We start from the raw sequence: 17,601 nt of genomic DNA, 5'->3' as shown, positions 1-17,601 counted from the left end.
TGAAAAACATAGGCCTAAATCAGTTTAATGCTTGTGCAGAATTTTATTTTGGACATTAAACGATAAAGGTACAGCTGGTGAAACTGGGAGGTATTCTTATTCCTATGCCTGTACAACCCCTTTCACACTGTCAGAGCACTCCCTCCTTCCTAAACTCTTTTTCCACTCTCTGATACAAACCCCTCCCGCCTCCTCTATGAGACCCACCCCCTCTCTCTCTGGCTCTATGTCCTTCTCCACGGTGGCCAGCACCCCCAGAATTATCCCAGTGACTGGGTCCCTTAAAGCTCCTCTCCTGCCAGTGTCCATAAAGTCGTCCTGAGCCACGACTACCACGCTTCCATCCTCTACCCAGTTGTTCCCTTTCCTGCCGTCCTTCCTGTAAGATTGTCTGAGTAACCTCTTTAGAAATATACCCTTTTTGTTGGCTCTCATCATGTCCACATTTGGATATACTGGAAGTAACCTTGTCTGCAGAAACAGGTTTTTCTTCAAAGGTCAAAGGTTGCCTGAGCTGTGCTGTATTATCATTGAGTTCACATGACTCTCCTTGTGCTATGTTTTCTACTTGTGATGTGTTGTTCGGTAGGGCAGAGTTGACACAATTGATCTTTTCTGAAGATTGCGAGAACTTGTCAAAGCATGCCACCCCAGGTGTAGTTATCGCGTGACGTGCCAATCCACCTCTTCCACCTCCTCTTCCTCTACGACCTCTCTTGAAGTCACCTTGTTGCCTCCAATCATGACTGGACTGACGCTGTGATTGTCCTTCAGGGGGATGATTTGGAGAGGCTTGGAATGAATTGGTGGAATTTGGGGACGAGGCAGGGAGTGACAGACTAGACTCAGCACCTGATGCATCAATGCCAGGGGTGTCAGAATGACTAGCTGGAACCTAGAAAATCACACAAACAAAATCCTCATTCATTTAGTCAAATACTGACTTTGGGAACAAAATTTTTTTAATAATACGGCTGTCAATTGATGAAACATTTTAATCAAATGTATTACATGATATGCTCTTTAAAGGGGTCATGATATGAGGAATTCAATTTTCCTTGATATTTTGACATATCAAAATATCAAGTGGTCATTCCACTTTAAAAACAAACTGTACATTTCAGAACTCAAAACTTAATCCCCAATGCAATAAAAGCATTTATTGAAGCCAAGCTCCAAAAACACCTCGTTGTCTACTTTCGCGAATTCCCTACGTCACTAGGGGGCCCATTCCTCTACAGCGAAAAAACATTAACGCCTACTTTAAATCATCGCAACCTTGGCCCCACCCACTGGTGCTCAGTTTGTAAACAGAGAGAGCAGGACAGACAGGCCTAATGTGGCCCAACTATTCCTGAACACCAAAGGGGACCCATCTGGACTATTTTGATCGTGTATCTTGTGCTGCTTTTACAAGACACGGTGGCAAGTTACAAAAAAAAAAAAAAAAAAAAAAAAAATACAAAAAAGAAAAAAGAAAAAAAAGAAAAGAAAAAGAGACCTTGTTTCATTCAGCAGCATCTTGTTTTGAGCACAAACGCGTCCTGGACCCGTTCTCGCGCCCATCTGTGCTATTTTTTTATTGTTTGTGTATGTAAACATGCACTAGATGGACGTCTTTGACCGTTTTGATGCATTTCCAGTGATGTGATGCTGTATGTGTATGCTCATATTTGCATGGATTGTATGTTTTTTTGGCTCATATCAGCCTGGATTGCTTGTGAACCAGTCATAATACGATTCAAGCTTTCCAAAGGAACTGTTATTGAAGGACGGGTCAGTTAAACACACTTAAACCCGATCGCAAAACCGTAAATAAACAGTTTCATTCATGAATATTTCTAATGTCATGACTGTTCGATTTATGTTGCTTAGTGTTAACAGTTGTGCTTAAGATGAACAATTTAATATATTCAGATGTGTAGGATGTGCGATGTGTAAACCCTGAAATTTTGTTTTTATAATATTTTGGACCTTGTTCATTCTCTTCCGATTTATTTTCAAATATGGCTGTATTTGAGGGGCTGCATGATGTTAGCCAATCATAACAGTGAGTGCTTATGTTGAAATTTAAAGGAGGCCAAAACTGAGCATTTCCGACAGAAGGCCAGAGACAGGGTAGAAAATGATCATATATTACTAAATTATGACTGTTTTGGTGCAAAAGACTTCAATAACAAATATGGTGGTAGATGAGTAATAATCTCTGATCAGACTTCACAAAATAGTGGCTTTAGAAGTCAATATATTGTTTTGTTTATTTCCATATTATTGAACATAAACCACTGGCCTACATTTTTAAATTGTCAGTCTATGTACACATGCCGACAGACATATGTGGAAATTGCATATATTGTTTTGCGGTTTTTTGAACCACTTGCCAGAGATTCTAGCTCTGCAGTAGTAGCTGGGGCTGATACTCCAATGGTAGGAAAATCCCTTATTACAAAATGTACATATGACTCAGCGGGCATGATTGAATGGGTTAATTTTTTTAACAATGAATTGTCGGAGGCCTGGGTAGCTCAGCGATTATTGACACTGACTACCACCCTGGAGTCGCGAGTTCGAAATCAGGGCATGCTGAGTGACTCCAGCCAGGTCTCCTAAGCAACCAAATTGGCCCGGTTGCTAGGGAGGGTAGAGTCACATAGGGTAACCTCCTTGTGGTCATGATTAGGGGTTCTCGCTCTCAATGGGGTGCGTGGTAAGTTGTGCCTGGATCGCAGAAAGTAGCATGAGCCTCCACATGCTATGAGTCTCCACAGTGTCATGCACAGCGAGCCACGTGATAAAATGCACGGATTGACTGTCTCAGAAATGGAGGCAACTGAGTCCTGTCCTCCGCCACCCAGATTGAGGTGAGTAACCGCGCCACCACGAGGACCTACTAAGTAGTGGGAATTAAGCATTCCAAATTGAAAGAAAAGAGGATTAAAAAAAATTAATAAATAAATAAAAAAATAAAACGAATTGTCCTAATTAAAACACTAGGAAATACAAAATGTTCCATCCAGGATTTACCTCATTAATGTGAATGAGGAACCGATTAGACTCTGCTTCCGGGTCAATAACTCCACCCTTTTCCTTCTGCCGTTCCAGAATCTTCTGGAGCTCTGCCCATTTCTTTTTAAATTCCCGACCAATGCCTGCATCCTCCTGCTGTGTGTGACCGAATAATAAACACAATGTTCATGTGTATGCACAGCATGTCACCAGTGAGCATACATAGGAGTGTTCAGCTTTTCATCTGGATGTCCTGGCATCCTGGTCAGCTACACAACAGGCTTCACAACAAGAGAGATTTCTCACAGGACAATGATGCATTGTTTAAAAAAATATCTACTGCTTGGCACTGAACACAAGAGAAACTTTGTCCACGTGGCATTTTCAACAATGATTTAAGTCATGCACAGGCATGCTAAGTTTGACCGTAATGCCAACACTGTACAAATAAAATTATATAGTGTGTCTGCATGTCTTACCTGGGTGAAACTAGGAGCCGGGGAGGAAAGAAGGGCACCCACATCATAGGTCAGCGGCTCACGACACACGGGGCAAACAACAGGCAACTCCTGTTAATGAAAGGAAGAATTTTTTTTTTTATTATTATTATTTATTTCAAAGATTATTCTTTCCTTCAAAGCACATCTCATACTCCTTTTTAAAGTGGCCTTAGAAAGTGCTTGGACACTTAAGCCAGACTAAAATATGCATTAATTTCACTGCATTAGAACAAAAAATCAAACCAGGTGACATGATACGTATTGTGATCATATGTATCGATTCAATAATGATTCAATATATCGCAATAAATCACAATTTCATAACAGAATTGCGATTGTAACTGTAGGAAACGCATGAGAAAGGCCCAGCCTAGTAACCTCCATTCTCTTTCACCCTCTCACCTTTCCACTGCTGTCTCTACCTCTCTTCCTACACCAAATGTATTTTCCATGCTTTGATGTAAACACTGCCACAGACACACTAAGCTATACTTTAACAACCTGTCTAGACAACATCTGTCCTCTCTCCTCTAGGCCAGCACGTGCTACACCACCCAGCCCCTGGCTCTCTGACATCCTTCGTGAACATCGGACTGACCTCAGGGCAGCTGAGAGGAGATGGTGGAATTCTCAAGATCCAGCAGATCTAGGTAAGTATCAGTTTCTGCTTGCAACTTTTTCAGATAATGTTAAATCTGCAAAAACCTCCTATTACCAGAACAAGATCAACAGCTTGTTTAGAACATTCAGTACACTTCTCTGCCCTCCCCCTCCACCACCTGACACATCACCGACAGCAGATGTCTTCGCCACCTTTTTTACTACTAATGTTACAACCATCAGGAACACATTCTCAGCACCACACCATGTCAAACACCCATCTCCTGTATGCAACTCTTCTGTCTCTAAACTCCTCCTCTCCAACCACCCCACCACCTGTTCCCTTGACCCCATTCTCACCTTCTCCAGGCCATCTCTCCATCCATGACTGAAGAGAGAAATGTGATCGGTTTAAGGAATGCAAGAAACTCTTACATCAGCGGAAGATCACTTTTGCTCTGATGTTTCCGGCCAGACTGAGAATAAACACCAAGGACGGCAGCAAAGTATTTACATGTCCCAATCAGGCAATATCTTTTATTGAAACAATGGGTGAGTAACCACTGGGTGTTTTTCTTTTGAGTGGATTGACTCACTATACATACTCTGGCTTTCGGAGGAAGCTGGGCACCATTTTTGTTTCCTTTTGCGCTGGCTCCGCCGAGCGGCTGGAGTTTCTTTTGTTTTGTGGATTAACACTTTTCCTTAAAGAAACTTTTGCATTGACAATGAACGGATGACTGCAAAATATCTATATGCCCACACAAAGGATGTCTTTTATAAAGTTGACAGATTGTGTGAATCATGGGATATACTTTTATGCGGCCTCCAAGTGAATTGACTCTTGACCATCCGAGGAACCGGGATGCGTGTTTCGTTTCCTTTTGTGCTGGTTCCGCCTAGCGGTTGGAGCTTGTTTTGTTAAATAACATTACTTCGGGACAGTTATGGATGAATCTGTCAGTTCCTTGTGCTTATGCCTCCTGTTGGCTGGAGTATGATTTGTGGAGTATTTTCGTGGGACGCTGGAATGATTTTGTCATCTGTTGCACTCATCAGCTGGCTCACTGAAGATTTGTTTGTCTGTCCGAGGAAACTGAATGGCTTTATATCAGCTGGAATATGTTTTGTGAAGGAACACACCTTTGAGACAGTTCTGTGAATGAGTCTACACGTTCTTGGTGTTTATTCTGCCTATTGGCTGGGTTTTGTTTTACAAAATATTTGATGATATGTAATTTTGCCTTACAAATTTGTGAGGCAAAATTGAGCAATCTGATGGCAAAGTTGTCGTGGGGGCACTTGTAGGCGTACATGGACTCTTTGAGTTTAAAGAGATTGACGTCGGTTGGCACTTTCGTGCGCGGGGTTAATGCGCACTGTAAGGGGGTTCAGTGGAAAGGAGGCGGCGAGAACCGGCTTGAAAACTTAAATAATAATTTAATAAACAACTTAAACAAAAACACACAACCATAAACACACAGTACAGCTGCCTGTCATTCTCTCTCTCTCGAACTGTCATCCCCGGCCGCCTTTATCCCTCGCGCGCCCCATCAGGCTGATTGGGGACCGGGCGTGCGTCATTCCAGCCCGGCCCCGCCCTCCTCGGCTCTACAAACACGTTTTTCTTTTTTCTGTTTGTTCAGTTTGGGGGGAAGTTCAGGGTTTGATTGTTTCACTAATGGGGAATGTGGTCTGTATAATTTTGTTTTTGACACACAATTTATTTTTTCTACTACATCAAAATGTCAAATGTTAATATGAGTGTACTATCTCCACATGGAATGTGAATGGGTTGGGGCACCCTAAAAAAAGAAGGAAGGTTATTACTTTTCTTAAACGTGAGAAATATTATTCTTCAAGAAACACATCTTTCCCGCAGGAAGCTGAAAAATTTGGGAGGATATGGGGTGGACATGTTTTCTTTAGTGTTGGCTCAAGTAAGAGCAAGGGAGTCATTATATTGGTAAATAAACATTTACAATTCAAATTTTTCAAACAGTTTAATGATAAATTAGGAAGAGTCATTATTGTTTTAGCAGAAATTCAGGGGTAAAGTCTGATTTTGTCTAATATTTATACACCTAACGCTGATGAACAGGGCTTTTTTATAGATCTTGAAGGGATATTGCAAGTCACTGGCACCCCTCATGATATAATATTGGGAGGAGACTTTAATCTTTTGATGGACTCAGTCCTTGATCATAGTGAAGCAAAAGTGTGTAAGCCCCCCTAGAGCAACATTGACGCTTCACAGGATGTGTAAAAATCTTGGTCTTACAGATATTTGGAGACATTTGAACCCATCTAATAGAGACTATACATTTTTTTCATCAGTCCATAAGATTTATTCTAGAACAGATTTTTTTTTTTTGATATCCAAATCATCATTTCATCTGTTGTTGATTGCTCGATTGGAAATATCTTAGTCTCGGATCATGCCCTGGTGAATTTAGAGAAGTTGCCACATACGGAGAAAAAGAAATCATTTAGTTGGCGCTTTAATGGATCCCTTTTGCAAAATCCTGATTTCCAACAAATGTTAAAGACTGAAATCAATGTTTATATGGAGACCAACTGGTCCTCAGTATCCTCTGTGGGCGTGGCTTGGGAGGCACTTAAGGTGGTTCTTAGGGGTCGGATCATACAGTATGCCTCGTTCATCAAAAAATCCAAAGTACGAGTACTCGTGGAGTTGGAAGGAAATATTAAAAGTACCGAGGCAGAGCAGAAGCGCCGAATGTCGTCTGATGGTCTCAGAGAATTGACCCGATTGAAATACAGATATAATACTATTTTGTCACGGAAAGTGGAGTTTTGGTTGTTCAGGGCAAGACAGTCATACTTTGAGTCGGGTGACAAAGCAGGGAAGCTTTTGGCTAGATATATAAAGCAGAGAGAGTCTTTTTCTACCATTCCCTCAGTGAAATCTGCTGGTGGTGAAATTTTTACCTCAGCCATTGATATTAATAATGCCTTTAAAGAGTTCTATCTTGATCTCTATAAGTCCACGTCTTCATCTACTGTTGAAGATATTAGAAAATTTGTGGAACCATTAGAACTTCCTAAACTGACGACTGAGCAAAAAAATTCTCTTGATTCTGAAATAACCCTGGAGGAACTTGACGAGGTAATTAAGTCCCTACCTACAGGCAAAGCTCCAGGGCCAGATGGTTTTGCCGCTGAATTTTTTATATCTTATGCTACAGAACTGGCTCCACTTTTGTTAGAAGTTTATACTGAATCATTAAAGAATGGAAAGCTTCCTCCAACCATGACACAAGCCCGGATCAGTCTGATTCTTAAAAAGGACAAAGATCCATACGAGTGTAAAAGTTACCATCCAATTTCCCTGATCCAGCTAGATGTAAAAATTTTGGCTAAAATTTTGGCTAACCGATTAAGTAAGGTTATGACATCTCTTATACATATAAATCAGGTGGGGTTTATTCAGGGTCATAGCTCTTCTGATAATATTAGGCGTTTCATCAATATCATGTGGTCAGTGGCGAATGATCAGACTCCGGTCGCTGCCATCTCACTTGATGCCGAAAAGGCGTTTGATATGGTAGAATGGGATTATATTTTTAAGATCTTGGAAATGTATGGGTTCGGGAGTACGTTTATTGGTTGGATCAAGTTACTTTATAGACACCCTGTAGCAGCGGTACAAACAAATGGATTAATTTCAGATTATTTTACTCTGGATAGGGGCACTCGGCAGGGTTGCCCTCTTTCCCCATTATTGTTCTGTCTTGCCCTGGAAACATTAGCAGCCGCGATAAGAAAGGAGGAGGATTTTCCAGGGGTGGTGGCGGGAGGCGTGGTGCATAAGCTTCTGCTTTATGCAGATGATATTTTATTATTTGTCTCTGACCCTAATAAATCTATGCCTTGCCTCCACAGAATTATTAATTCCTTTTCCAAATTCTCAGGATACAAAGTCAACTGGTCTAAATCCGAAGCACTGGCTCTGACAGCATACTGTCCAGTAACGGCCTTCCAGCCAGGTGCCTTCCAGTGGCCCAAACAGGGTATTAAGTATTTGGGCATTTTATTCCCCACAAATTTGTCTGATTTAGTTAGAGTTAATTTTGATCCCTTAATAAAACGGTTTTCGAGCGATGTGGGTAGGTGGGCTTCATTACATTTATCTATGATTGGGAAGGTTAATGTTATTAAAAAGAACTGTATTCCAAAATTTAACTACCTGCTACAGTCTCTCCCGGTAGATGTCCCCCTCTCTTATTTCAAGCAATTTGAAAGCATAGCGAAGTCTTTCATTTGGAATGGTAAACGTCCCAGATTACAATTCAATAAGTTACATAGGCCGATTGACAAAGGTGGGCTAGGCTTACCCAAGATTTCGTTTTATTATTATGCATTCGGTCTCAGACATTTGGCTCATTGGTCGCTTCCACCTGAAAGAACCCCTCCCTGGTTCTGCATTGAACAAAAACTTCTTGCCCCTATCTTGCCATTACAATGTCTTTCTACCAAGCTGCATGGAGAACTAAAGACACATCCCGCTATCTCACACATGCAGTTAGTGTGGACGGGTTAGAAGGGTTTCCCGTGTGCTCAATTCGGACATACACCTGAACGTTGCTGCAAGTATTTGGTTAAACCCTAAACTGTGTATTAATAAGTCCCCTTTTTGCTGGACAGAATGGATTGAGTTGCTACACTGGGTGACCTGTATGAAAATGGAGCATTGAGATCCTTTGCATTGAGATATTACACACCGGTTTGGGATTCCCAGATCTCAATTCTTCAGGTACTTACAGCTGCGCCATCTACTTTGTACCATCTTTGGGTATAGTACACAGCCCCCTAAAGCTGCAGACACTCTTGAGATGGTACTAGCGGCTTTTGGAAAGGGTCACGAGTCTTCAGCGTACTATTCCTGGCTAATTCAGAGTCTAGGGGATGGGGTTTTGACAACTCAAGAAGTTATGGGTTAAAGACTTGAATTTAGTACTGGAGGATGAAGAATGGGGTAGGATTTTAAAAAATGCCAAGTCTATGTCTAGGGATGCAAGGATGCGCCTCATTCAATTTAAGATTCTGCATCGTTTTTATTGGACTCCCTCTAGATTGCATAGGCTTGGTCTTAAAGATATACCCACCTGTTGGCGATGCCAATCAGAGGATGGGGACATAGCCCATGTTTTTTAGTATTGTACTAAGATTCAAGAGTTTTGGTCGAGGGTTCAGAGTTATGTCTGAGTTAAGCTTGGGAAGAGTTGTCATATAGAAGGCTAGGCAACATGGATATGTTCATCAGGAGGTGGGGCAGCAATTTGGCCTTTTTGGAGGGCTCTTGGGGAGGGGCAGTGGAGGGAGACATGTTGTTTTAAATGTGTATGTTGTAGCCTTTTTGTTTTTGAACATATACTTTTTTAAATGTATTTCTAAATATTTTCTTCTGTTTTATTGTTTGTTTGAGTGTCTTTGTCAATTGTATTTGACCACTGGGGTATCTGTTTGTGTTGGGTGGTGGGGTGGGGTGGGGTGGGGTGGTTAATGTTCGGGAGGAAGGGTTGTAAATAATATAATGTGATTCCAAATATTCTGTAATTTATATATATATATATATATATATATATATATATATATATATATATATATATATATATATATATATATATATATATTTATACATTATATGGAATCAATAAAAACTTTTAATAACAAAAAAAAGTATATTTATCCCTATTATTGCTCGTTTTATGTTTTTAGTTTAGAGTTATTAGGCCTACAGTTTCACTTGCTTTATCAACTGCCGTATTCATTTTTATTTTTTAGTCACAGTTTTAGTCTTTTGACAAAAATGTCCTTAGTCAATATTTCATCATGTTCTTTAATGTTAGACAGTTTTACAAAAATTACATACAATTATAGTTAATGAAAATAATATATTTTACTTGACGTGCAAACTGGACAAAAAAGTGTCAAACTGTAGCAGACCAAACTTTAATCAAATATTCAAATATTTAGAAAAAAAAGTATAAACATTTTCTAATGTAAACATGTATTAAACAAAGTATAAATGTATATACTGTCCTTGTTGTGAAAAACCTGAGCTCCTGAAATAATAATGAATAGACTGAAGTATTAGCTACTTTTTAGAAGTTAGCCTACTGTACTCTGAATTCTTCAGAGATTAATTTTCCGTGATAAATACTGCATTGCATGTAGTGTGTTTCTTATGGAAACAGTGTATTCACAACTAAAATTACGCAACGCTAATTACGATTATTCAGAATCAGAATCAGCTTTATTGCCAAGTATGCTTACAACAAGGAATTTGTCTTGGTGACAGGAGCTACCAGTGTACAACAATACAAAAACAATACAAAAACAGCAGCAAGACATAGATAATAATAAAAAATAATTATACACACACATACATACATACATACACACACACACAGACACACACATACATACATACACACATACACATTGCACGTAGTGCAAATCTAATACAAATCTGTTATCTGTTATGTACATTGCAAATGTTTTTTTTTCTCAGAGGAATGAAATGGCAGAAGAGGTTGGATGTGTTGGATAAATATAAAAAAGACTAAACTGTGTATTGCACATAGTTATTGCTCAATTTGCTGAGGGATAAAACTGTTCCTGTGCCTGACGAGTCTGGTGCTCAGAGCTCTGAAGCGTCGGCCAGAAGGCAACAGATAAAAAAAGTAATGGTCAGGGTGAGTGGGGTCCAGAGTGATTTTTCCAGCCTTTTCCCTCACTCTGGAAGTGTATGGGGGGGGGGCAACCAATAATCATCTCAGCAGTCCGAACTGTCCTCTGTAGTCTTCTGATGTCTGATTTCGTAGCTGAAACCAGACAGTTATTGAAGTGCAGAGGACAGACTCAATGACTGCTGAGTAGAACTGTATCAGTAGCGCCTGTGGCAGGTTGAACTTCCTCAGCTGGCGAAGGAAGTACAACCTCTGCTGGGCCTTTTTCACAATGGAGTCAATGTGTGTCTCCCACTTCAGATCCTGTGAGATGGTAGTGCCCAGGAACCTGAATGACTCCACTGCTGCCACAGTGCTGTTTAGAATGGTGAGGGGGGTCAGTGTTGGGGTGTTCCTCCTAAAGTCCACAATCATCTCCATCGTTTTGAGCATGTTTAGCTCAAGGTTGTTTTGACTGCACCAGACAGCCAGCTGTTCAACCTCCCTTCTGTATGCAGACTCATCATCATCTCAGATGAGGCCGATGACAGTGGTGTCATCTGCAAACTTCAGGAGCTTGACAGAGGGGTCCTTGGCGATGCAGTCATTGGTGTAGAGGGAGAAGAGTAGTGGGGAGAGCACACATCCCTGGGGGGCACCAGTGCTGATTATACAGGTGCTGGAAGTGAGTTTCCCCTGTCTCACAAGCTGCTGCCTGTCCGTCAGAAAGCTAGTAATCCATTGACAGATAGACATGGGAACAGAGAGTTGGTGTAATTTATTCTGGAGTATAGCTGGGATGATGGTGTTGAAAGCCAAACTGAAGTCCACAAAAAGGATCCTTGCATATGTCCCTGGTCTGTCCAGATGTTGCAGGATATGATGCAATCCCATGTTGACTGCATCATCCACAGACCTGTTTGCTCAATAAGCAAATTGAAGGGGATCTAGAAAGGGTCCAGTGATGTTCTTCAGGTGGGCCAACACCAGTCTCTCAAATGATTTCATGACCACAGACGTCAGGGCGACAGGTCTGTAGTCATTAAGTCCTGTGATTTTTGGTTTCTTTGGGACAGGAATAATGATTGAGTGTTTGAAGCAGCATGGGACTTCACACTGCTCCAGTGATCTATTTAAGATCTGTGTGAAGATGGGGGCCAGCTGGTTAGCACAGGATCGAAGACACGCTGGTGAGACGCCATCTGGGCCTGAAGCTTTCCTCGTCTTTTGTTTCCGAAAGACGCAGCTCACATCATCTTCACAGATCTTAAGTGGAGGTTGAGTAGCAGGAGGGGGGAGGAGGGGGGTTGCAGGAGGTGTTGGTGTTTGTGTGAAGTGAAGGTCATGTGGGTGTGGGGTGTGAGATTGGGCCTTTCAAATCTACAGTAGAACACATTCAGGTCGTCAGCCAGTTGTTGGTCCACCACAGGGTTGGGGGCAGGAGTCCTGTAATTTGTGAGTTGTTTTATGCCACTCCACACTGATGCAGGGTCGTTAGCTGAAAACTTGTTTTTCAGCTTCTCAGAGTATCTTTTTTTAGCCACTCTGATTTCCTTGTTCAGTGTGTTCCTGGCCTGATTGTACAAGACTTTATCCCCACCCCTGTAAGCATCCTCTTTGGCCTGACAAAGCTGCCCGAGCTCTGCTGTAAACCATGGTTTGTCATTGTTGAACTTTAAATAAGTCCTAGTAGGAATGCACATATCCTCACAGAAACTGATATATGTAACAGTATCTGTGAGCTCGTCCAGATTGGTGTCTGCAGCCTCAAAAACACTCCAATCCGTGCAATCGAAGCAGGCTTGTAGTTCACGCTGTGCTTCATTGGTCCATCTCTTTACAGTCATTACTACTGGCTTGGTTGATTTTAATTTCTGCCTGTAGGTTGCAAGATGATGAACCAGACAGTGATCAGAGAATCCCAAAGCTGCTCTAGGGACAGAGCGATATGCATCCTTTATTGTTGTGTAGCAATGATCCAGTATGTTCCTGTCTCTGGTGGGGCATGTAATGTGCTGTTTGTATTTAGGCAGTTCACTGTGAGATTTGCTTTGTTAAAATCCTCAAGAATAATAATAACTGAGTCCGGGTACTGTTGTTCTGTGTCTGTGATTTGATCAGTCAGCTGTTGCAGCGCTGTACACACACGCGTTTTGCGCGATATACACACACACCAGAATAAACAAGGAAAACTCCCGCGGCTTACAGTTAATAAAGAGCGCTTCCAAATTAGGACAGCACATCCTCTTTAAAGTTGTTACATCTGCACACCAACTTTCATTGATGTAAAAGCATGTTCCACTGCCTCTCGTTTTCCCCATTAACTCTGCGATGTGATCCGCTCTGAACAGCTGAAAGCCCGGCAGATGTAACGCGTTGTCCGGAATGGCTTCACTCAGCCAGGTTTCTGTGAAGCACAAGGCAGCAGAGTTTGAAAAGTCCTTGTTTGTGCGGGTGAGGAGATGTAGTTCGTCCGTTTTGTTTGGAAGAGTGCAGAGATTTGCTAGATGACTACTCGGCAGGGCTGTTCGAAAGCCGTGCTGACGGAGCCTGACCAGCGTGCCTGCTCGTCTCCCTCGTCTGCCTCTCATAGCATGTTTAAACAACACAGCTGCGCCTCCAACTAAAATGTCCAGCAAAACGTCCGGATGTTCAAAAACCGGGAAAAGGTTATCTGGTATATGCTGCCGAATGTTCAGCAGTTCGTCCCTGGTAAAACTGACTGGAACAATATTACTAAACACAGGACAAACAAACAAAAACAACAAAAGAACTAAAGAGCTACACACCAAGGCGGCCATTCGCGGCGCCATCTTGTATACAGTATTCTGACTAGCGCATCATTTAATTCAAGTTCACATGTTCATTCGTTTAGTTGTGCAGATATAAGATGTTCCATAAATGTTGTGGATATACTGATGAATCTCATGTATAAATAAGATGCGTTTGAATGAGGTATTTACCCCGTTTTAAAACAGTTAATTTTGCCGGTGTTAGCGCTCAACTCTCAAGCAGAGACATGCCCAACACACTGGATTAATGGATTAAATGAATTCATATCTAATATATTCTTCTATTTACAGATTATCAAGGTGTTTCTTCTTCTGTTTATATCTTGCACTGTTAATATCTTGCAGTATAATTTTTATCGTCATGTTTTCGTCAACAGTATGCTTTAATAAAATAATTTAATAATCTTCATGATGTGCCTTTTTTGTCTCATCTTCGTTATTGTTGATGAAATCAAAAAACCTTTCATCAACAAACATTTTCATCATTGATTTCGTTGACAAGATTAATAATGTAAAAATAGTCTTACACTGAACTCAAATCAGCAGTATCACGAGTTTCACATCTTAAATTTATAATACAATACAATACAAACATTAATAGTCAATGAAATACTTCAATAATCATATTAAAATATACTTGTAACTGGTGGTGATTCAGGAGAGTCCCCTGTTCTCTATGTAAAAGCGCTTTGAGTACAATTCATTCATTAGAATATGTAAATAAGAGTGCTGTTTATCTTCATCAAAGCAAGTAATGTTTAATTTTTAAATGTTTAATCGTATAACATAATTATATAAACATGAAAATAGCACGTTATAACTCCGGCTCGGAATATCTTCCAGTCATGATCACACAGGCGATGTCCAGGTACCCTCAAATCATGAGATTCATCTGATAGAGCAGTTGTGTCGAAACACGACGGAAGTAATGTATTTGTCCGCTAATTGCTTGCAATTTTAAATTTCAACCACAGATGTCGCTAGAGAGCACAAAGCTACATAGTGCAGCTTTAATGTCACTTGATTTGAATTTTTATTATCACATGCAAGAAAATTCATACATATTTCAGTGTGGCTTTAGTGTCCATATTCTTTTAGGGCCCACTGTATGTGTTGGAACAACAGCAACATTGTAGGAGATTATGTAATAATTTGCATGACACACAACAATACCTCTGACTGGAATCGGTTTGTATAATGGGAAAAATTTAGCATTTTACTGAAAAGGAAAAAGTATAAAACTGTATTAAAGTATGCAAAATAAAGAGATCCCCGTTAGTAGGTGTAGATGTAATTACCCCTTTTGCTGTGATAATCATCTCACCTCTTCTTCTGTCCGGTCTCTGGTTTTGTCCTTCTCCAGCTCCTTCTCACGTTCTTTAAGCTCCATTTCAGAATGGGTGATGTAGCGACCAAGACAATGTGAGTGGAAATAGTGATAGCAGCTGGTCTTAGTAAACACTTCCCCTTCCTAATGGTCAGTCCAAAGCAGAGTAAGATAAATGTACCCAAACAATATTTATAGTTTTGTGTATTTTATGTAAAATACAGCCATATATTTACAGTCTTAACCCTAGTCTTAGCTACAGTGTATTGATTTACTTAAACACCTGGGATACAGTGCACAGTAAATGCATACGTTTATGATATTCTCACAATTTAAAACCCAAACCTTAAAGTCATATAAACAGATAACACAGTTCCCATGAGGAATATTGCTCTCAGTCAGGATCTCTTTGGCTCTCTGTGAGAATGGAAAAAGGGCAATTGTTTGAGACAGACAGACAGAAGATATTAGGAACTGAAATACAAAGAACTGTAGACATACAGGTATGGAAGAAGGATCTCAAACCTCTATGAGCTGATACAGTGCAGGAGTTCCCAGACATGACTCTGCCTCCATCTGCAAACTCCTCTGTAAACTGAGAGAGGAGAAAGGAGGGAAGAGGAAAATATAAAAGCAAAGAAAAGGGACATTTGAAAGTTAAAACACAATGCTTACTAACGATCACTCACCTGAGCAGTTTATCATCTGAGAGTCCACGTGGATTGTGAATAGAGAAGCAAGGAGATGTACGTGGATACTGGAAGTGAATTAAAGAAACAGTGAGGAAACAAAACAGCTACACAATGCCTATCTCGGGAAGCACATAATAGCACATAGACTGATAACTACTTATAAAAATAGTGCCAAGTAAATAAGAGATATACTACATTCACTACTGGGTTGATCAAATATTTATGTCAATATAATTGTCACATATAATAGCTATTTGACCAACAAACCTCTGAGTCCAGATCCATTGTCAGAGTGAGACGAACAAACTGAGAGAGAGAGTCCTCTGCAGTGGAGGGATAGAGCACCAGACTGACCGTCCATCCTCTAATTGAGAGAGATTTGACAACACTTAAATTTCACATAAAGAGGGACGGTTATTAATTTAAAGTCACTTATGAAAAACTAACTCAAATATTTACCCCTCATCTTTCTGAGTAACACTAAGTTCATCCAAGTAGATGGACTGCAGCACTTCAATTTCAGACAGGACACTGTGGGGTCAAAAAGATATGGTTAAGAATTGAATTTCGTGTAGAACTGGTTTAAAAAACATTGACATGAGTTTGACATATGAGTATGTCAGAATACCAGACCTGGGTCAATACAATTTAAGTCTCCGAGAGACTTAACTACGGAAAAATAATTGATCAATTGTACTACATACAACTGTAGTTATGCTCACTTATTTAGCCATCTATGACATGTCTCGCGTATATTATTATGCTTTAAAATCTAACTTTTTTAAGGCTTACAAATAAAACAATTTCATATTATATGCCAAACAACCATTGACTTATATACGTATTCGTAAAGAATATGTGTTTCTGTCACAGTTTACCAGCAGTTCAACACTTACTCACTCTCGGCGGCCATTTTCGTGGTGATGTCATCAACCTACGTCAACAGTCAACTGACACAACAGAGCTCACTGTCAAAGTAACAAATGGAAATTTCATGCACTGACTACAAATAGTTAGAGATAATTCACCCAAAAAAATGAAAATTGTCTCATCATTTACTCACCCTCATGCCATCCCAGATGTGTTTGACTTTCTTCTGCTGAACACAAACAAAGATTTTTAAAAGAATATTTCAGCTCTGCAGGTCCTCACAATGCAAGAGAATGGTGACCAAAATTTTGAAGCTCCAAAAAGCACATAAAGGCAGCATAAAAGTAATCCATACAACTCCAGTGGTTAGATCTATCCCTGCGTTCCAAATGGGATAAATCACCCTCCGAAGGGCACTTTAAAGGGAAAACAAGCATGATAGTCAAGCTGTAAGATCGCTTCTAACAGAATTTCCAATAGAAATTACTTAAAAAGTGAGTTCCAAATGCCCATTATTTTTGAGCCCCACACCTTTTAGCCCTCCAAAGCTCTCACAGTGGATGGTAAAGTCTTCGAAGGGAATAGGGCACCGGGATGATCACTTCTGAATGGGACGTAGCGTATTATATCACTCCTGAAGATATGGATTTAACTACTGGGGTCATATGGACAGGGTTGGGGAGTAACGGAATACATGTAACGGGAATACGTATTTAAAATACAAAATATAAGTAACTGTATTCCACTACAGTTACAATTTAAATAATTGGTAATTAGAATACAGTTACATTCAAAAAGTATTTTGATTACTGAAGAGATTACTTTGCATTTTATTGTCATTTGTTTCATTTCATATTTAGTCCTTTCAGATGGAAAACATTTATTCATATAAATGATGTGATCCAAAGTGCATTTGAACAGCGGTGAAACACTTTCTTAGGATGTGTTCATTCACACGAGCAGACAGAGAAGTAAGTTTGAAGTAAGTTTGGAGCAGAAGAAATAGAAATAAACCTTGTGTAAATTGTCAGCTTTACGCTAAGCTAAAATGCTATTGCTAGTCATTTTACATGCACGTTACCAGGCACGATCATATTCAAGAAAATTCACGTTGGATCA

At 40.2% G+C, this 17,601-nt stretch overlaps 1 protein-coding gene across 2 annotated transcripts; it reads right to left on the bottom strand.

Moving 5' to 3' along the window:
• On the bottom strand, positions 1–16,587 carry LOC127451805 (E3 ubiquitin-protein ligase RNF25-like). 2 transcript variants are annotated; one of them, XM_051716753.1, is made up of 10 exons: positions 16,509–16,541; positions 16,072–16,143; positions 15,880–16,000; positions 15,610–15,677; positions 15,446–15,515; positions 15,266–15,337; positions 14,918–15,064; positions 3,486–3,575; positions 3,025–3,162; positions 1–895 (listed from the first exon to the last, which is right to left on the bottom strand). In XM_051716753.1, exons 1-10 carry the CDS (start codon positions 16,523–16,525, stop codon positions 131–133), a joined length of 1,560 nt encoding a protein of 519 aa, XP_051572713.1. In that variant the 5' UTR covers positions 16,526–16,541; the 3' UTR covers positions 1–130. The 2 variants fall into 2 exon arrangements, with proteins under 2 accessions (XP_051572713.1, XP_051572714.1); XM_051716754.1 differs by having other exon boundaries at positions 3–895; positions 15,880–15,976; positions 16,509–16,587.
• Between the last annotated feature and the right edge of the window lie 1,014 nt (positions 16,588–17,601).

The sequence above is a fragment of the Myxocyprinus asiaticus genome, chromosome 14, assembly GCF_019703515.2.
Source record: "Myxocyprinus asiaticus isolate MX2 ecotype Aquarium Trade chromosome 14, UBuf_Myxa_2, whole genome shotgun sequence".
Taxonomy (NCBI): Eukaryota; Metazoa; Chordata; class Actinopteri; order Cypriniformes; family Catostomidae; genus Myxocyprinus; species Myxocyprinus asiaticus.
Note: the sequence above shows the minus strand (reverse complement) of the source record. Positions and strands in the feature narration are given on the sequence as shown.

What these genes read in the sequence shown, in the direction of transcription:
- LOC127451805 (XM_051716753.1), bottom strand. An exon ending in CAATGGATCTGGACTCAGAG is followed by an intron (nt 15,678 to 15,879) that starts GTTTGTTGGTCA and finishes ATTCACTTCCAG; the next exon opens with TATCCACGTACATCTCCTTG. An exon ending in TCAGATGATAAACTGCTCAG is followed by an intron (nt 15,516 to 15,609) that starts GTGAGTGATCGT and finishes CTCCTCTCTCAG; the next exon opens with TTTACAGAGGAGTTTGCAGA.